Here is a 21,570-nt window from a genome sequence, read left to right as displayed (position 1 = left end):
TTAATGAAGTGTCTTTGCTTCTAGGTCATTTCAGTGGACAGAAGTAGAGAATATTTAAAGAAACTGACATAATGCCTTATGCTTCTACTGAAACACTTCTAGCAACTTCACCATAACTTCCTGGGTTCATAATGGTCTCTGGAGTTGCAGAGCAGCCCAAAGCACTGAGAGGGCTCTTTGTTTATACCTTATGTTATCCCATCACATCTATACATCTGAGAGCAGGACCTCACCAACAGAGCAGTACAAGAGACCCCTGCACTGCCCCTATTCTGCCTTTACTTTTATTACAGACTTTCAGCAGCCAAAGGCCACCTCCAAAGTACAGGTTGGTAGTCCCCACTCTAAAGTGAGCCTCTCCGGCGTATAGGGATACCCTCTTTAGTGTGCCCAAGACACTACTGGCTTCATCTAGAAGCAACATCAGACCAACAGCTGCACTTGCCAGAGAGTTGAAGACATTTTTAAAAACCTGAGTTGGCCCCTGGGGATGGAGTATGTGGTTAAGGTGCCTGTGTGATCATGGGCTGATAGTAAATTCTAGAGAGCAGATACATTTGGATAGAGAGGAAGGGAGCCTGAAGGGTTACATAACGGGATTCAACTATATAATGTTTAATTTCTTAAAGCAAAGATGGCAAAATTTTAAGATTTGGCAAAGTGATGGGCACCTGGGTGGTGCAGTTGGTTAAGTGTCCAACTCTTGGTTTTGGCTCAGGTCATGATCTCAGGACCATGGGATTGAGTCCTACAATGGGCTCTGTGCTCTCTCTCTAATAAATAAACAAATCTTTAAAGAAAAAAACAAGATTTGGCAAAATGAGGTGATGGTTACGTGTTTGTGTGCTATATTATTTTCTGTACCTTTCTTTGTTTGAAGCATTTCATTAAGAAATGAATATCCTTTTTCCTAATGGTAGTATCTGGAAAGAGGTGTGGGAGGTCTGATAAGAGGCCAACAATGTGTAAAGCTGTCTTGGGGTGAGGATGGCCAGGTAGCACTGAGGTGATGTATTATGAACTTAGTGAGTGCACCATTCACTAGCTGTAAGACCTTTATCCCTGAGATATAGGAGAATAGGAGGGCATTTGACTCACCTTCAGAAGCTTTCCAATAGGATACACCAACAGCATGAAGACTGACAGGATGAGAAGCCATGTTCTTAAGTATGACGACCACTGTGTCATAAACCTCAGCCCGGATGGTAGGACCCAGCAGACCTGTGAGGATGAGATGCCCCCTAAAGGTTACTTTGAGAGTGGTACTCCAGAAAACCTGCTATTATGAAAGTGATGGCCAAAGTCACAGTGGAAAAACATGCACCTGTGATTACTGATAAAAAGCAGTAATGGACCGAATAAATGCATAAACTGCTATCACCACCTCAGTGTCATGGTTGTTGTGAGGATAGATTTCTGGTAATTCACTCAATGCATTCATTCATTCAACTCATAGTTGAGTTCCTACTATATTCTAGGAATTGCCCTAGGCACTGGAGATGCAGTAGTGAACAAGACAGATCATGGAAATTACATTCTAGAGAATGTAATGAAGCACATAAAGAAATAAACAAGAAATATTCTGATTGTTGTAAACGCTGTAAAAGATGGTGGTGTGCTAGAAAGTTATGAAGCAGGAGACAGAATCCTTTAAACATAGTGGTCAGGAAGGGCATCTTTGAGGAGGTGGCGTTTGAGCAGTGATCGGACTAATTGAAAAGAAGCAAGATTTATAAATACCTAGTAGAATAACATCCAAAGCAGATAAAATAAATGGAAAAGTACTGAGACAGGAATAATCTTGACATAGTTGAGTAACATGTGAATGAGCAGGGGAATAGCAGAAAATAAGGTTATAAAGGCAGGCAGGGAACATAACATGTAGGACTTTGTAAGCCACAGGAGTTTGCTTGCATTTGGAACTTACAAGAAGAAAGCAGACTTGGGACTCATTTTAGATGAAGAGTCAACAAGACTTGCTGATGGACTGGGAGTTAGAGAGCAGCCAGGAAGAATTCCTGCAGTTTGGGTTTGTGCAACTGGGTGGTACTCAGGCCACGATTCAGAAAAGTAAGAAAATTAAAACTTCTGGCTTACAGACATGTTAAGTATAAGATGCCTACAAATAATTTATTGAATGAAGTAGATTCAAAGGGACAAAAATATGAAAGAGATTTATTTTTCATAGATTCTAACTGTGTTATGTGGAGGGGCACCTGGGTGGCTCAGTCAGTTAAATGTCTGCCTCTGGCTCAGGTGATGATCTCAGGGTCCTGGGATCGAAGCCTGCATTGGGCTCTCCACTCAGCGGGGAGTCTGCTTCTCCCTCTCCCTCTGCACTGCCCCCTGTTTGTACTCTCTCTCTTCGTGTCAAATAAAATATTTTAATTTAAATAAAATCTTTATATATGGATATTTAAAGATTTTATTTATTTATTTGACAGACAGAGATCACAAGCAGGCAGAGAGGCAGCCAGAGAGAGAGAGAGGAGGAGGAAGCAGGCTCCCCACGGAGCACAGAGCCCAAATGTGGGGCCTAATCCCAGGACCCTGGGATCATGACCTGAGCTGAAGGCAGATGCTTTAACCCACTGAGCCACCCAGGTGCCCCAATAAATAAAATCCTAAAAAAAAAAACCCTGTGTTAAGTGGAGTTTCCCCGCTTGCACTTTGAACAATCCCAAATTTTTTCCAGTAACCACCACATATTAGCTGTATCATATCAGTCCAGTGGTACTAGTCTAACTTAATATCAAACGTTTGGTGTGTCCTGAAATTTAAGGGTCACTCCCTCCTCCAGCTTTCTCATCTTCTTGTCCTAGTCCACCTCCCCCACTCACCTTACTGCCTCCTGGCCTTTGAAGCTTGGAGCTAGTGAGAAAAGGATCACAGAAAGAGGCACGATGACAAGATGTTTCTTGGAAAGAAGAGTGATAATGTGGCTTTGTTAGTGCCTGGTTGTGGGATGTGCCAAAATTCTGTCTCTTTCTTTCTTAGGGAACTTGTATGAGTTCTTTGGAGACTCTCCCCTTCCCAACCCTTCCCAACCTTCCCTTCTCCAGCTGTCCCTTGTCTCTCTCTTACCACTTTCTGCTTCTGGCAATACAATCAGAGACGTTTTCTATTGGGGTCACCTAGCCCTGGCAGGAAGACCTCTCAGACAGGATCTTCTTCTTTTTCTTTTTTAAAATTTCATTTATTATTATACAGACAAAGATCACAAGTAGGCAGAGAGGCAGGCAGAGTGGCGGGGGGGGTGGGGAGCAGGCTCCCTGCTGAGCAGAGAGCCTCATGCGGGGCTTGATGCCAGCACCCTGAGACCATGACCTGAGTGGAAGGCAGAGGCTTTAACCCACTGAGCCACCCAGGCGCCCCATTAGACAGGGTCTTCTTGAGACAAATCTTGTTCTATAACTTCCTCATCTCACACTTCTATAACCTACTATCCTTATTATGCCATCAGGGGAAGTTCCTCCAATTCTCTGACCTTGAATGTTTTTTCAGATAAAAAGCAGAAAGTAGTCAGAGTCTTATGAGCTCCACAGGTCTTATGTCAAAACTTCTACAAGGTTCTCCTAAAGCTTCCCTCACTACAGCTTGGCATGAGACTGAAAACTCCCTCCCACTATGGGGAGGCAAACATACAAATCACCAAATATGGTTAACAAAGAAATCCTCAAATCTAAATTACTTCATAAGTGCCTAGCCACCTTTTACTTAGGCTTGAGGTACAAGATGGGCTGAGGGTTGCAGGACCAATTTTGGGCCACCACCTGAACAAATTTTAATTCAGATTCTAGTTAGTTAACATACAGTAGAATATTTGTTTCCGGAGTAGGGGCACCTGGGTGGGTTGCTTGGTTAAGCGTATGACTCTTGAGGTCTGTTTACGCCACGGTCTCAGGGTCTTGAGATTAAGCCCTGCATCAGGCTCTGTTTTGGGTGTGGAGCCTGGGAGTCTCTCTGCTCTACTTCCTCCTTCTCTCTCTCTAAATACATATATATACACACATATGTACATTTATAAAAATATGTGTGTATGTATATATATATATATATACACACACACAGTATATGTATATATATATACACATACCAGTATATGTATGTATGTACGTGTGTGTATGTATATATATGTATGTATGTATGTATGTATATATATACACACACACGTACATACATACATATACTAGTTTCAGGAGTAGCATTCAGTGATTCGTCACTTCTATACAATATCCAGTGCTCATCATAACATGTGTTCTTCTTTTTTTTTTCCTAAGATTTTATTTATTTATTTAAGAGACCACAAGTAGACCGAGAGGCAGGCAGAGAGAGAGGAGGAAGCAGGCTCCCCGCTGAGCAGAGCCCGATGTGGGGCTCGATCCCAGGACCCTGAGATCATGACCCGAGTCGAAGGCAGCGGCTTAACCCACTGCGCCACCCCGGCGCCCCACATGTGTCCTTTTTAATTCCCACCACCAACCTAGCCTGTTCTCTATTGTTAAAAGTCTCTCATGGTTTGTTTCCACCTCAATAAAATTTACTTCCTTTTTCTTACTCCAAAATTTCAAAGTGGGTAAAACTAACCTTTTATAATATTTTAAAATAATCTCTACACCAAACATAGGCCTTGAACTCACAACCCCAGGATCAAGAGTCACATGCTTTACCAACTGAGCCAGCTAGCTGCTCCCAGTCTCTCTTTAGAATTTGGGGATATTTGTCACCTATAATTCTCCAAAATAATTCTCAGGTAGGAGATGTCTCATTCTGATATCCTGTCATATGCTTATTTGACATCTGAGAGGACGTATCAAGTCTGCACTGAAGATCTAAACCTGGGAGTGACTGGCATAGAGAGGTCTTAAAATTGTGAGACTGGGTGAGATCAGCTAGTGATCGAAGGTCAAGAGAAGACAGAACAAACCCAGGTCCAAGACCCAGAGCACTCCAACGTCCAGAGAACAAGCAGAGGAGGAAAGCCCGGCAAAGAGACTGAGACTACCAACAGGTGGTAGTAAGGGAGGCCTGGGGGATCCTTGCTAGAGCATCAGATACTCAGTTCCATAATAAACAGTCAATATTGTTTATATTACCCATCCACGGTGGCCTGGGTTTGGCAATGTTGAAAAGGTCATCTGTAAACTCTACAAACACAGTCTTTTTGTACATGACTGACGTGTTGAATGGCAAAGAATTCGGCATCCTAGGAGAAAACCTGTGTGAAGAAAAGGAAAAGTCATTCATTTTGGTGGACCTTCTTTGAACCCACTTTTCAGCAGCTGGAAGTAAAGCTTCCATCCCACCTTCCTCTACTGTTAACAAGGCAAACTGGAAACTCTATAAATCCCTACTATAGACGGGTTCCCAACATTTTCCCCTTTCTCTACCCGACAAGTGGTCATTATACTTAAGAACATGGCTTCTCATCCTGTCAATGTCCCTGCTGCTGGCCCAGGTTTGAATCCTGAGTATACCCGTCACTAGCTGTGAGACTTTGCATTCAATTTTCCTTTACCCCTGAGATGACAGAACAGGAGGACACTAGACTCACCTTCAAAATGAAAAACTCTGTGCTAGGACAGAATATTTAAAATGAGTACATCTGAAAACACATCCAGAATATATACTGAATTCTCAAAAATAACAAGACAAACAGTGCAATTTCAAAATGGGCAAACTCTGAACAGACAGTTCATCAAAGGAAATACAGGAACAGCCAGTTACACATGCAAAGATGCTCAGAATCTTTAGTCGTCAGAGAAATGCAAATTAACCCTACAGTGAAACTGGTGTAGGTTGGTTTAGGTCATGCTAAGACCTACCACAGACTGTGCTAAGATGAAAACACTGATACATTAAGTGCCATATGATAAAATAAGTCACGAATCATGCATGCAAGTTCAACTGATCCCCCTGTCATTCTCCATTTAAAATCCAACCCTTGCTTTGAAGTAACACCAGGAAGGAAAGAGCGGCTGGTCCTTCAGAGCAGGATGGGGGAAACCACCTAGTGGGTGGGTTCTCCTTACATCGTGGTTTGTATGGCAACGTTTGTTTTGGTAAATAGGATAGAAACAGGTAAGAAGAGAGTAGAGGGCCTCGTTATAAAAAGACACACGGATGCAGTTCAGTGCCCCAGGTGGTCTGAACTGCTGAGCCAGTAACCCTGTACATTCTCTGCCTGGTTACTGCCAAGTGTCAGGGTCTAGAATCTGACAGTGGACAGCAAGCTCAGGCACCACCCAGCCAGCCCCTTCCAGTTTCTGGATAAGGACAAGGTTCCAGGAACCTGGATGAATGGCCAGACAGGGACCCCCACCCTTACTACTTGGTGTCAAACCCATTTCCTGGTCCTCGGCATAAATTTTGGGTCTGCGAACCAATGCTTTTTCAGTCTGACTAATGTCAGAAACAATTAGGTTTTCATTTCATGGAAGAGAACATTTCCTCTCAACATTTGTAGACGCGGTTGTAATTCCAACGAGGGCAGTTTTCATCTGTCACTCCCCTGAAGCCTAGTGCGCTCACTTCAGAGCTCAGCTCGGGGTGAAGGTGTCAGAGGGGCTCTAATTAGTGTGTAAAACACATAAAACATAAAATTCACTCTCCAACATGTTGAAGTGTAGAGCTCAGTGGTACTAAGTACTAACTCTTACCTTGCAAAACTGAAACTCAATACCCATTAAACAACAACTTGTCCTTCCCCGCTCCCCTCAGCCTCTGAAACCACCATTCTGTTTTCTATTGCCATGATTTTGACCATTCTAGGGACCTCATATAAGTGGGATTATAAGGTATTTGTCTTTTTGTGACGGGTTTAATGTCCTTAAGATTGATCCATGTTGTAGCAGGTGTCAAAATTCTCTTCCTTTCTAAGGCTGAATAACATTGCATTGGATGAATAGAGCACATGTTGTTTATCCGTTCGTCCATAGACAGACACTTGGGTTGCTTCTGTGTTTTAGCTATTGAGAATAATGCTGCTGTGAACATGGTTAGACACGTATCTCTTCAAGATCCTGCTTTCAATTATTTTGAGTAAATACCCAGAAATGGAATTAATGGGTTATATGGTAATTTTCAAAAAGTTTTTAAGAGTCACTATCCTCTTTTTCACAGGGGCAATGCGTCTACATCCTCACCAACACTTATTTTCTGGTTTTCTTTGTATAATAGCCATTCTAATGGGTGAGAGATTCTATCTCTTTGTGGTTTTAATTTGTATTTCCCTAGGTGAGTTTGAGCATCTTTTCATGTGCTTATTGGCCATTTGTATACATTCTTTGGAGAAATGTCTATTCAAGTCCGTTTTGTCCATTTCTGAATTAGGTTGTTTGCTTACTTTTTCTTTTTAAGATTTTGTTTTTTAAGTGATCTCTACTCCCAACATGGGGCTTGAACTCACAGCCCTGAGACCAAGAGTCCCATGCTCCACTGATTGAGCCAGCCAGGCACCCCTTCCTTATGGACTTTTAAGGAGTTCTCCATATATAGGTTTCCCCTGCTATTCAAAAGTAGAACATGCCTATGAAACCTTTTGTAAACTGAAATTGCAGAAAACTAAGAAGCAACTTCCATTCTGTAAAAGGCACAATCCTCTTCAGATTTTTTTTTTTAGTTAGTGAAAACAGATACTAAAGTACGTAGTTTGTAAAAGCAAAGCATTGTAAAGCAAACTTTCAGATAGTGGGGGAAATGTGTATTTTGGATATTAATCTCTTAGTATTTTAAAAGAGATTTCAATAAAAAAATAAAAATTAAAAAAGATTTTATTTATTATATAAATAACAAACTTGTTTTTTTTTTAAATAAATGGGGAAAGGGGTAGAGGGAGAGAATCTTCAAGCAGACTTTCTGCTGAGCATGAAGACCAATGTCAGTCTCACGACCCTGAGATCATGACTTGAGCTGAAATCAAGAATCAGATGCTCAACCAACTAAGCCACCCAGGAACCCCAAGAGTCCCTTTGACAGACTCATGAGTAGCCTGGATATGGCTAAGGAAGGAATCTCTGAGCTTGAAACTATGACCACAGGAGCTTTTAAACTTAAAAGCGAAGAGAAAAAAACAGAGCGATGAAAACCAGATTAGAATATCCAAACACTGTGGGACAACTACAAAAGTTGTAATACATATAATAGAATAGCAGAAGAAAAAGAAAGAAAGGAAGGAACAGAAGTAGTATTTGAAGCAATGATGAGAATTTCCCCAAATTAATGTCATTCACTGACACACAGATCTAGGAAGCTCAGAGGACACCATGCAGGACAAATACCTAACCCTAACCCAAAACTATTTATTTCTAGGCAAATCATATCCAAACTTCAGAAAATCATAGGTAAATAAAACATCTTGAAAGAAACCACAGGGTAAACACCTTACCCAAAGAGGAACAAAGAAAAGAATTACATGCAACTTCTCCTCAGAAACCATGCAAGCAAGAAGAGAGTAGGGTGTTGCATATCTAAAGTGTTGTGAGGAAGAAAAACAACAACCAACCTTGAATTCTCTACCCTGCAAAATTATCTTTCAACAGTGATGGAGAAATAACAACTCCCACACAGACAAAAATGGAGGGAATTTTCTGCCAGTAGAGCTGCCTTACAAGAAATATTACAACAAACTACACAGAGAGAGGGAAATTAAAATTAAGAACTTGGATCTACATAAAGAAAGGAAGAGCAGCAAAGAATGAAAAAGTGGACCTTTTTTTGTGGTGGAAAAAAAAAAGGCACCAAGCCTCAGTCACTGCAACTCCAACCCTGCCAGAATGGAGGAGCCACGGTGGAGCCTGCTCGTGGACGTGACATCACAGACTCACCAAAGCTGCTCCAGCGACTGCTGCTGGAGTGTCCACCTTGACAGCCACAGAGATCAGCACTGAGCCCCCGATACGTCACAACAGCCCAAGGAAACAATTCAGATATTAGCGAGCCTCGATAAGTACCAATAAACTTCCTGCGTGCCTGCACACACGCACAAAGAGAAAAAAAGCAGACATCCTTTTCTTTCTTTTTTTTTTTTTTTTCATTTGTGTGCTTTAAAAGCTACAAAATCACTCAAGGAAGCACAGATGTTCTCATTATTTGAACAATGTTTGCTGGAAAGAATGTTTTTTATCTGCATTGTATTTGGACATTCTGCGGCAGCTGTGAGTCTGTGACAAAGCCGCCGCCTGAGGTCAGCGGACGACGTCATCACGACACCGCAGGGGACTCCCGGGAACTTAGGACATGCCAGGTGCTTCCCAGTGGAAGCGCAGCTAGGAGCCCGGAGACCTCTTTGGAGAGACACAGGGTGACCCTCCAGCCACCAAAAGCACCCTTGCACCTGTGTATCAAGCTGACCCATCTGTAAATAAAGCTCAGGTTTTTTCCTCCACTAGCGGCTGGTCATCAGGGCTCCCCTACGCGACCCTGGGTGTAATCTGAAGTAGAGGTATGAATCTTCACGTTGTACATTAATGCCACCAGAGAGCATCGACCTTGGACAAGATGACTGGCAATTAACATCAGCCAGCCTCTGTATGGGCCACCCCAGTGTTGGCAAAATGTGAGGTAAGTGGTGCTTCAAGACGGATCAGGATGGAGACGGACAAGGCCCACCACAGCCAGCCCGACTTGGGACGACTCAGAAGGTCACTCCTTCTCCAGAGCTCCCTACGGGGTCAGCCTGCACCACAGCCCAGCTTCTCCCTGGGCCCACCCCCGCTTCTTCCCTGTCCTCCCCTTCCCGGGTGCGGGTCCTCTGAGCGCTCTCAACAAACTCCCCGCAGGGCCATCTAACCCTCATGGTCCAGTTCCAGGGAGCCCAACCCCATATTAATTCATATTTAAATGTGCTCTAATTTCATCCATCTCTAAAACTTCCCATGGCACTAGCCTTGGCATAAACCTACATGGCTTGTAGTCACTGAACAATATCTGGTGCCCATATCATCAATTGAACCCCTCTGTTCAGTCCACTTGTCCCATCTCCCAGCCACTTTGAGAACTATGCCCCTCCACACTCATCAACTCACCCCTTTTCCCATTTTGTCTCCTTGGTTCTGCAGAGTCTACTCCACCCAGTTTTTCCAAAGCTTCCACCACTTTCTAACAAAACTGAGACCCATGTCAAGAGACAGGTATTTTGATGTCCAATAGTACTGTACTTCCACTTTAATATTTCTGACTAAACTGAAAATGTAAGACACACAGAATGTTTACTAGAGGGAACAGGATCCAGAGCACACAGAAACACTTCTTTTCTCCCTCTAAGGAAAGAGGCAAATCAGAGGCAAAAGAAATAAGCTTGCGGGACAGAGAAACAGAAAGACTAGGCGCTATTCAAGGGGCCATTCCTAAGAGCATCAGCACCACCTGGGTCTCTGATTCAGTTCTGAGATGTGCATATTTAGGACCTTTTCTGTTAGAGTGAAGAGTTTCCACTGGTGCAGAAACACGTGATGTATGTGCCTGAGTCAGTTTCACAGTAATCTGCATGGTAAATGACAAAATGTTCCAGGGTTCATGGGTTTTACTCCTTCCTAACTTCGGTGGGATTTTTGTTTATGCATTTCCCTTGGGATTTGAAATTTAAATCTTGCCAATCTATTTAGCAACAATGTCCTTCACATGAACTGTTCTTTCACATTTTACCTAAAAAGAATCGGAAAACCTATTATAATCCCTGACCTTTGCTTAGAAGAAGTTGAGCAGCTGCAGGAACAGATAATATAAAACTGAATTTCCCCAGATGTTTATTTCAAAACTTGGCAGAGGTTGTCAGGATGTGTCCAGAGTCAGCTTATCCCGTTAATCAGTATCAAAATAATCCAGGCTATAAAATGGTATCATCAAAATAAAAATTCTATCAACTTCTTCCCGGTAAAAATACATGTGACCGCTCACACAACAACAGAAAGCCAGATAACAAATAAATCATTTTCTCCATTGAATTCACTATAGCACAGACTGTATGCTAGATGGAAGCTACAGTACAAAATACAATGTAGTAAGTACAATTATTTTAATAATTTTTAACAAGACCTATGTTAATGGATAAGTGGCTGATTGTTCAGTTAGAGATCAGGCTACTGACCATCTGGGCCTCTACTTTAGGGTCATTAACAACTGCAGGGTATATAGACTATAGAAGGAACTTGAATCCATTCCTCATACTAATAAAAATTAATTCAGCATGTCCAAGGCCTAAATATAAGAGCTAATACTATAAAACTTGTGGGTGCAAATATAGGCATAATTCTGTGTGACCCTGGATTTGGCAACAGTTCCTTAGACAAGACATCAAAAGCACAAGGAACCAAAGGGGAAAAAATAGATAAACTGGACTTCATCAAAATGAAAAACTCGGTGCTAGGATAGAATATTTAAAATGAGTACATCTGAAAACACATCCAGAATATATACAAAATTCTCAAAAATAACAAGCCCAACAATGCAATTTCAAAATGGGCCAAACTCTGAACAGACAGTTCATCAAAGGACATACAGGGGGGCACCTGGGTGGCTCAGTGGGGTAAGCCACTGCCTTCAGCTCAGGTCATGATCTCAGGGTCCTGGGATCGAGTCCCGCATCAGGCTCTCTGCTCAGCGGGGAACCTGCTTCTTCCTCTCTCTCTGCCTGCCTCTCTACCTGCTTGTGATCTCTCTCTGTCAAATAAATAAATAAAATCTTTAAAAAAAAGGACATACAGGAACAGCCAGTTACACATGTAAAGGTGCTCAGAATCTTTAGTCATCAGAGAAATGCAAATTAAACCCACAGTGAGATACCACCACAGAGTCATTAAAATAACTAACTTAAATACTGGCAACATCAAGCATTGTCCAGGATGTGTTGCAACTGGCACTGTCATGTGCAGTTGGTGGGAATATAACATGGTTATATTGGGAGTTGGCGGTTCTTATAGTTAAACATGCATTTCCCGTATCATCCAGCAATTTCATTCTTAGACATCTGATTGAGATAAATGAAAACAGATGTCCACACAAAAGCTTGTACAGGACTGCTCACAGCAGGTGTTTTTCTATTAGCCCCCAAACTGGAAACAATCCAAATGTCATGTGGCAGTGAATGGACACACCTATTGTGATATATTCCCATAATGAAGCAGCAATCAGCAACACAAGGAATAAAACTACTTTGTGCTACAATCTGGATGAATTTCTAAATCCTGATGGTAAACATAAAAAGCCAGACACTGAAGAGTGCATACTGTATGATTCTAATGATATATAAATCTTAAACAGTCAAAAATGAATCCAGAAAGCAGCCTGTTGCCAAGGGCCAGGTCAGGATAGGGAGGCTCACTGGAAAGTTGCAGAAGGACTGATATAAATGTTCTGTGTATTGATTAAAGTGGTGGTGATGTAACTTGTACCCATTGTCGAAACTTACCAAACTGCATCTTAAAAATCTGTGTGTTTCACTGTATGTAAATTATACCTGTGGTAGGAAAAATTTTGCTTCTCTTTGCCTCTCCCCTTTGGTGTTATGCTCATGAATACGTTATCTTACACAGCTAAAGAAACTTTGTGGGTGGAATTAAAGTTGCTAATTAGCTGGTCTGGAGAAGGAGAGATTATCCTGATATATCTGGGTAGACCCAAAGTAATCTTAAAAGTTCTTAAAAGTGCAACAGGAAGGCAGAAAAGTTCAGAGAGATGAGGTAGAAGTTGAAGTCAGAATGATTTAAAGCTTGAGAGAGACTAGTCTGAGGATGAAGGGCCCTACGTGGAACTTCAGAGAAGGAGATGAATTCCAGTAACAATGGCAGCCTTGTCAACAATTTGATTTTGGTCTTGTATGACCCTGAGTAGGGTGCTCAGGCCAGCCCGCCTGGCTTCTGAGCCACTAAAATCGTAATAAATATCTGGGTGTTGTTGAAAGCTGTAAAGTTTGAGGTAATGTGTTACACAGCGAGAAAAAACTATTATAATACTCAAAGTTGAACCAAATACTAAGAAATAACTGACAAACAAAAATGCTATTAAAATTCATGCTCCTAAATGTAAAGCTGGTTCTTTGGAAAAATTAATGAAATTGATAAAGCTCTAGCCACACTTATTAAAAAGAAAAAAGATCCAAATACATAAAATCACAAATGAGAGGGGAGAAATCACAACCAACACCACAGAAATACAAACAATTGTAAGTGAATGTTATTGAAAACTACACGCCAACAAATTGGACAACCTAGAAGATATGGATACAGACTAGAAACACATAAACTACAAAAACTAAAACAGGAAAAAATAGAAAACTTGAACAGATTCATAACCAGTAAAGATATTGAATCAGTAATAAAAAAATCTCCCAACAAACAAAACTCCAGGACCAGATGGCTTCCCAGGAGAATTGTACCAAACATTTAAAGAAGAGTTAATACCTATTCTTCTCAAACTATTCCAAAAAACGGAAAAGGAAGCAAAACTTGCAAATTCAATCTATTACCCTGTTCCCAAATGAGATGAAGACCCCGCTAAAAAAGAGAACAACAGGCCAACAACCCCAATGAACAATGATGTAAAAATTCTCAGTAAAATACCAGCCAACCAAATCCAACAGTACATTAAAATAATCATTCACCATGACTGAGTGGATTTATTCCTGGGTTGCAAGGGTGGTTCAATATTCAATCAATCAATGTGATACACATTAATACAAGAAAGGACAAGAACCATATGATCATTTCAGTAGATGCAAAAAAAGCATCTGAAAAAGTACAACATCTATTCATGATAAAAACCCTCAACAAAGTAGGTTTAGAGGGAACATACCTCAACATAATAAAGTCCACCTATGAAAAACCCACAGCTAACAACATCCTCAATGGGGAAAAACTGAGAGTTTTTCTCCTAAGTTCAGGGAGCATAACAGGGATGTCCAGTCTCACCACTTTTGTTCAACATAGTACTGGAGGTCCTACACACAGCAATTTGACAACACAAAGAAATAAAAAGCATCCAAATCCACAAGGAAGAAATCAAACTTCAACTATTTGTAGATGACATGCTACTGTATGTAGAAAGCCTGAAAGAGTCCACCAAAAAACCTACTAGAACTGACACACAAATTCAGTAAAGTCGCAGGATATAAAACATGCAGGAATCTGCTACACTTCTATACAACGATAATAAAACAGCAGAAAGAGAAATTAAGGAATCAATTTTATTTACAATCAAAATAATAAGTACCAAAAATAATAAGATAATAAGATGAAAAGAAGATAATAATAAGATAAAAATAACAAGATACCTAGGAATAAACCTAACCAAAGAAGTTGAAAGACCTGTACTGTGAAAACTATAAAATACAGATGAAAGAAACTGAAGAGGACACAAAGAGATGTAAAAAAACAACAACAACCACAACAAAAAACAACCAAAAACAAAACTCTATGCTCATGGATTGGAAGAACAAACATTGTTAAAAATGTCTATAGCATGGAGGACATTAGGGGAAGGAAGGGAAAACTGAAGCGGGGGAAATCAGAGGGGGAGATGATTGTAAGAGACTATGGACTCCGTACTCCAGGAAACAATCTGAGGGTTTCAGAGGGGAGAGGGGTGGGTGGATGGGATAGCCTGGTGATGGCTATTGAAGGCACGTATTGCAATGAGCAATGGGTATTATAAGCAAACAATGAATCATGGAACACTACTAAAAGGCAACCTACAAAATAGAAAATAATTGCAAATAACATAGCTGATAAAAGGTTAGTAAAAGTTAGAACTTATAAAACTCAACACCCAAAGAATGAATCATTCAATTAAAAAATGGGCAGAAGACATGAGCAGACATTTCTCCAAAGAGGACATCCAGTTGTCCAACAGACACATGAAAAGATGCTCAACATCACTGATCATCAGGAAGATGCAGATCAAAACAATGAGATCCCATCTCACACTAGTCAGCATAGCTAAACTCAACAACACAAGACACAGGTGGAAAAAAACGGAAAAGGAAGCAAAACTTGCAAATTCAATCTATTACCCTGTTGGTGGGAATGCAAACTGGTGCAGCCACTCTAGAAAACAGTACGGAGGGTCCTCAAAAAGTTAAACACAGAACCAATGTACAACCTAGCAACCACACTACTAGTTATTTACCCAAATACAAAAAGACTAATTCAGAGGGATACACGCACCCCAATGTTTATAGCAGCATTATCTACAGTAGCCAGATTATGGAACCAGCCCAAGAGTCACTGACTGATAAGATGTGGGGTGTACATATATATACATTACTGAGCCATCAAAAAGAATGAACTCTTGCCATTTGCAATGGCATGAACGGAGCCAGAGAGTATGATGCTAAGTTAAGTCAGTCAGAGAAAGAGAAGTACCATATGACTTCACTCATATGTGTAATTTAAGAAACAAAACAAGCAAAGAAGAAGAGAGATAAACCACAAAATAGACTCTTAAGAGAACAAACTGATGTTTACCAGAGGAGAGGAACATGGGTTAGGGTTGAGGAGAGCACTTGGAGATTAAGGCCGAGCACCAGGTGTTGAATGAAGTGTTGCATCACTGTACTGTACACCTAAAACGAAGTAACCCTAACTGAACTGTTAGTAACTGGGATTTAAATAAAAACTTCAGAAAAATAAAGAAAAAAATTATGTTTCTAAATGAAACCCAAGACAATATTATAAACTACTGTAAATAATGAAAACTTCATATCATAACCTGTGTGACATGCAAACATTGTTCTCGGAGAAAAACATACAACTTTAAATGCCTTCACTATTAAAAACAAAGGCCAAAGGAAAAATTACATCACTTTTCCTAAGGTATTAGAAAAAAATGGGGCGCCTGGGTGGCTCAGTGGGTTAAGCCTCTGCCTTTGGCTCAGGTCATGATCCCAGGGTCCTGGGATCGAGCCCCGCATTGGGCTCTCCGCTCTGTGGGGAGCCTGTTTCCTCCTCTCTTTCTCTCTGCCTGCCTCTCTGCCTACTTGTGATCTCTCTTTATCAAATAAATAAATAAAATCTTTTAAAAAAGAAAAAAATGCAGCACAGTAAGCCAAAAGAAACTAAGAGATCGTTGACAAAGATAAAACCTAAAAATAAACATTACAAAATAACTGGGGTGGGTGGCACAGTGTGGCAGTTGTTTGAGTGTCCAACTCTTGGTTTCAGCTTGGGTCATGAGCTCAGGGTCATGAGATCAAGTCCCACGTTGGGCTCAGCGATCAGCACTGAGTCTGCTGCAGATTCTCTCTCCCTCTCCTTCTGCCCCTCCTGCTTGTGCTCTCAAATAAATAAATAAACCTTAAAAAAAAAACTGGGCAAAACAAAGAAACTTAGAAGCCCATTGTTTGAAAAGAGCATCACCAACTATAAAATAGACAAATCCCTTGCAAACCTGTTTGTGGATAAAAGATAAATACCAAATACACAGGAATTTAAGAAAAAGAAAGGGCACAAATCTTAGATAATGTGGCAACAGAATTGAAAAAATAAAGTGATTATCTGCACAGATATAAAAGTATTAAAACTGACTTCAAAAAAAGTTGAAACTTGATTTGAGTAATTTTCACAGAAGAGCCTGAAGAGATGATTAAAAATATTGCAAATGTCACCTGGAGCAAACAAACTCATAAATGAGCTTTATCTTTTAAACAATAGGCAATTCTAATGTCATTTGAGCTATAAAAGAAAAAGATGGAGCACTCAATGATTCATTTGATACAAGCAGTAAAACTTTAATACCAAAATCTAGTAATAGTAAAAAGTAGAGCTATATTGGGGGCTTAAGTGGGTAGGAGAAGAATCCATGAAACAAGATGGGATAGGGAGGGAGACAAACCATAAGTGACTCTTAATCTCACAAAACAAACTGTGGGTTGCTGGGGGGAGGGGGGTTGGGAGAAGGGGGGAAGGTTATGGACATTGGGGAGGGTATGTGCTTTTGGGTAAATTGGAAGGGGAGATGAACCATGAGAGACTATGGACTCTGAAAAACAGTCTGAGGGGTTTGAAGTGGCGGGGGGGGTGGGAGGTTGGGGTACCAGGTGGTGGGTATTATAGAGGGCACAGCTTGCATGGAGCACTGGGTGTGGTGGAAAATAATGAATACTGTTTTTCTGAAAATAAATAAATTGGAAAAAAAAAAGTAGAGCTATAGACCAATCTCACATAACAAAGGCACACAGTGTTTATACCTCGACTGTCCTCTGCTCTACCAGCTGAGCTGCCAAAGGGTGATATGAAGGCATACAGCATTCAAAGAAATATTAGTACATAGAACCCAGCAATAACCAAATTATAGTACAGATTGTAGTCCAAGAATGTAAGGGTATTCAGTGTCAGGAAATCTATAAACATAATCCATCTGTCAATCAACACATTAAAAGTAAAACTTAGGGGCGCCTGGGTGGCTCAGTAGGTTAAGCCTCTGCCTTTGGTTCAGGTCATGTTCCCAGGGTCCTGGGGTCGAGCCCCACATTGGGATCTCTGCTCAACAGGGAGTCTGCTTCTCCCCCCTCCTTCAGCCTTCCCTCCACCCCCCAGCTTTTGTGCACATGCTCTCTCTCAAATGAACAAATAAAAATCTTAGGGGAAAAAAAAGAAATGCTAAGAAAGTTTAAAAAAAAAAAAAGAGCAGTGAGGACTGATTTCACTTACCAGATAACAGAAGATAAAATAGACCCATTGTAATCAAATCAGTATGGTATTGACACAACAAGACAAAAGCAGTTCAATGAAGAAGCATAATGCATCCAGAAATACATAGTAGTACGCATGAAAATTTTATATGATGAATGGGTTTATTCAAATCAGTGGTAAAAGATGTATTATTTCATAAATGGTACCATTGCCATAGGCTACTGATCTAGACAGAAATAAAACGACCCAGATCCCATTTCTATACCATATACAAAAATAATTATCAGATGAATTGATGACAAATGAAAGAAGCAAAAACAATAAAAATCTTGCAAGAAAATCTGGGAAATACACATACAACACTGATATGCGGAAAACATTTTTAGCCAACACTGGCCACTCTGAAGATATGAAAGAAAAGATAGATACATTTGACTATAAAAATTTTTTAAAACTTTAGTAAAAGTTACTAAAGTCAGTAGACAATAGATCTTGGGGGGAATCACACTATACATTAGTATGTTAATGCAGTATAACAAATAGTTAACATTTGTGATAATAAAAGGGTTTTGTAATAAAAAAATGAAAGAGCGCAATGAAAAATGGGCAAAACCTATGAATAGTCAAATCTCAAAATATAAATGCAATAGCCAATAGGCATTTGAAAAGATGTTCCACCTAAGAAATAAAAGGAATGCAATTAAATGCATTATCAATTATCATATTATTATGATGATACTCTATAACTAAGCTGGCAAAAATTAGAACAAGATAAAAGTTATTGACATGGGAGCAGGAAGAAGGGCACTCGCATACATTGATAGTAGAAATGTTAGAAGCGCTCTTGCCCTTCTGGCAATTAAAACCAAATAGAAAATATTCCCTTCATTCCAGTGACATCCCTCTTGAGAATCTGTCCCATAAGAATAAAGCCCCCGTACGTAATGATACAGCATACAATGACCAAAAAGTGGAACTGATACAGAATCTTATGTAGCCATTAAAATCAATGAATTGGGGCGCCTAGCTCAGTGGCTCAGTTGAGTGATCAACCCTTGATTTAGGCTTAGGCCATCTCAGAGTGGACACCAGGCATGGCACCTGCTTGAGAGCTTCTCCCTCCTCTCCCCTCCCCTCCTGTCCCTCTCTAAAATAAAAATAAAAGTGAACTGAAGCTATGCTAACTGACTTAGACAAAATCCCGCTAGGTGCTAATGAGAGAGAAACGTGTGTGTAATATCCCATTTTTGTAAAACAAGCAATGACCAAGAAAACCTTTATGTGCATATATATGTGTGTGTGTGCATCAGGATATATAACTATACTAGGGTTATTTGTTTCGGGATAAGCAAGAAGGGGGCTAATGTCGAAGGCAGATGGGGAGCCAAACAGAAAGAACAAAAAAAGACTGTAATGTATGACATGATCGTATTTAATACTAATATTGCCATCATATATGTACTGGGGATAGATCTGTATAATATACATGTAAAGAAAACAAAACAAAATTTAAAATAAATGATTTCAGCATTCAATTCAATAAGCAAAATTAGATCAGCAAAATGAACCAAAGGAAATCAGGAAGAAGGAATGAATTAATGAAAGAAAAAGCAGAAATTGATAGAAACAAAAGACGTTTCCTGACAAGATTAACAAAATTGAGAAACTTCCTAGAAACATTATTGTAAGAGAGTGAAAGAGGACATACACAATATAAGAACGAAAAAGGAAATATCACTACAGACACAGAATAGCTGAACAACATCAAAAGATTAGTATATGACTTGATACCAATGGATTCTTTTTTTTTTTAAAGATTTTATTTATTTGCCAGAGAGAGAGAGAGAGAGAGAACAAGCGAGTACACACAAGCAGGCAGAGAGGCAAGCAGAGGCAGCGAGAGAAGCAGGCTCCCTGCCGAGCAAGGAGCCCGATGGGGGATGCGGGATGCGATCCCATGACCCTGGGATCATGACCTGAGCCGAAGGCAGTGGCTTAACCCACTGAGCCACCCAGGCATCCCCAGATACCAATGGATTCTTAAATCCAGAAAAATCTAGATTGCTTTGCAGAGAAAAATATATAACCAAATTTGACTGAAGAAGAGGCAGAAAAATCCAAATAAATTGATGATCGTAGATAATATTGAAAACATCACTTAATACTAGTGTCCCCAAATGCACTGGAACCCAAAAAGATGAAAAGCTTCTGAACTCAGGGCTAATACTATTCTTTTTTTTTTCCCAATTTATTTATTTTCAGAAAAACAGTATTCATTATTTTTTCACCACACCCAGTGCTCCATGCAAGCCGTGCCCTCTATAATACCCACCACCTGGTACCCCAACCTCCCACCCCCCGCCACTTCAAACCCCTCAGATTGTTTTTCAGAGTCCATAGTCTCTCACGGTTCACCTCCCCTTCCAATTTACCCAAATTCCCTTCTCCTCCCTAACGCCCATTGTCCTCCATGCTATTGGTTATGCTCCACAAATGAGTGAAACCATATGATAATTGACTCTCTCTGCTTGACTTATTTCACTCAGCATCATCTCTTCCAGTCCCGTCCATGTTGCTACAAAAGTTGGGTATTCGTCCTTTCTGATGGAGGCATCATACTCCATAGTGTATATGGACCACATCTTCCTTATCCATTCATCCGTTGAAGGGCATCTTGGCTCTTTCCACGGTTTGGCCATTTGTATGTCTTAAACTGAAACTGGGCAGAGGTACCCAAACCACACCACATGCATACAGGAGAACTACACACTAAAGTTGTACATAATACTGATGGGATCTCATTGTTCTGCCTCTCTTTAGGGAAGCATGGAGGTAGGTGGAGGAAAGTTTTGTTTTCTCTCAGGGTCCTTGACTGAGAGAAGCAATGGACAAAACATAATAGCATCAACAAATGGTTGCGATCTGTGAACCGGATTGGCCATAAGCACGCGCACCTTACCTTTCCCAGTGCTTTCCCAGTGCTAAGCACCACCACAACCCACCTAGCCGGAAGCCTGCACCTGCCTCCAAGCAGTCACGTGCTCACAATGCCAACAGGACCGTACGGAACGTGCCTTTACCTTGCGTGCACGTGCAGGGCGCTGAGCGGCTCACTTTGCATATAGTCCCAGGACAGTTCCACCGCACCCAGGTAGTATCTTCTGGTGGCACTAAAGCTGAGCGGCAAAAGGCACAGAAAGAAGCAGGTGGAGAGTTCTATTTGCATGGCTTGCACTGCTAGAAAATGTTTAACTGGGGAGAAACAAAAGACGAATTCTTCTGTAAAATATTTTCAGGTCCCAGGAGAAAAAAGGTAAATTTTCTACGATTTGATGAAAAGTCCCCAAATTTTTGCTGGGAATTTTAGGGAACTTTACGTGCTGGATGGTACAGCAGCATAGCAGTAAGCAGTAACAGATAAGATTGTTTCCTTTTTAGCAGCGGGAAGCAGCCACAGGAAGAACTGAATAGGAAAAGAGGGGCGGAGCTGAATCTTAACCCATTCACTTTTGAGAGTACTCGGTCCTGAGAATGCTGCTTTAATCAGAACCTTTAAGGAAAGGAAGAGTGAGACGGAGAGGTCAGGGTGAAGAGGAGCTTTGACGTGTATCATATTCCTAGCCTATTCCAACCTCTTCCTTAGTAGAAGCAGCAGGAACGGCAGCTCTGGATGTTGTTGGAAATTCTGGAATCCGCTTGCACAAACGAGAGTAACTAGTATTTTAATAGTCTCCCTGTGTCTACCTTTGCCCCTCACACAGCTACCATTGAGTGACTTTAAAACTATAAAGCAGATCGTGCCACTCCTTCACTCAGAACCCTCCACTGGTTTGGACTTCACTCAGAGTAAAATCCTAAGTCTTTACCATGCTGGATTTCCCATGGTGTGGAGCATTTCCCATGATCTGCATGTCCCTTTCCTCCAGGCCTCTGTGGTCTCATGTCA

General features: G+C 40.8%; 1 protein-coding gene across 2 annotated transcripts in view; it reads right to left on the bottom strand.

Annotated features, from left to right (window-relative positions):
• The window catches only part of F8 (coagulation factor VIII), a 114,738-nt gene extending 93,698 nt beyond the window's left edge, over nt 1-21,040 (bottom strand). For both annotated transcript variants that reach the window (XM_044235010.1, XM_044235011.1), the window contains exons 1-3: nt 20,705-21,040; nt 5,097-5,218; nt 1,099-1,221 (exon numbers count right to left, since the gene is read on the bottom strand). In XM_044235010.1, coding sequence (XP_044090945.1) covers nt 1,099-1,221; nt 5,097-5,218; nt 20,705-20,850 — 391 coding nt within the window. In that variant the 5' untranslated portion in view covers nt 20,851-21,040. The remainder of the gene's footprint in view (nt 1-1,098; nt 1,222-5,096; nt 5,219-20,704) is intronic.
• Between the last annotated feature and the right edge of the window lie 530 nt (nt 21,041-21,570).

Source organism: Neovison vison, chromosome X, assembly GCF_020171115.1.
Source record: "Neovison vison isolate M4711 chromosome X, ASM_NN_V1, whole genome shotgun sequence".
Lineage (NCBI taxonomy): Eukaryota > Metazoa > Chordata > Mammalia > Carnivora > Mustelidae > Neogale > Neogale vison.
Note: the sequence above shows the minus strand (reverse complement) of the source record. Positions and strands in the feature narration are given on the sequence as shown.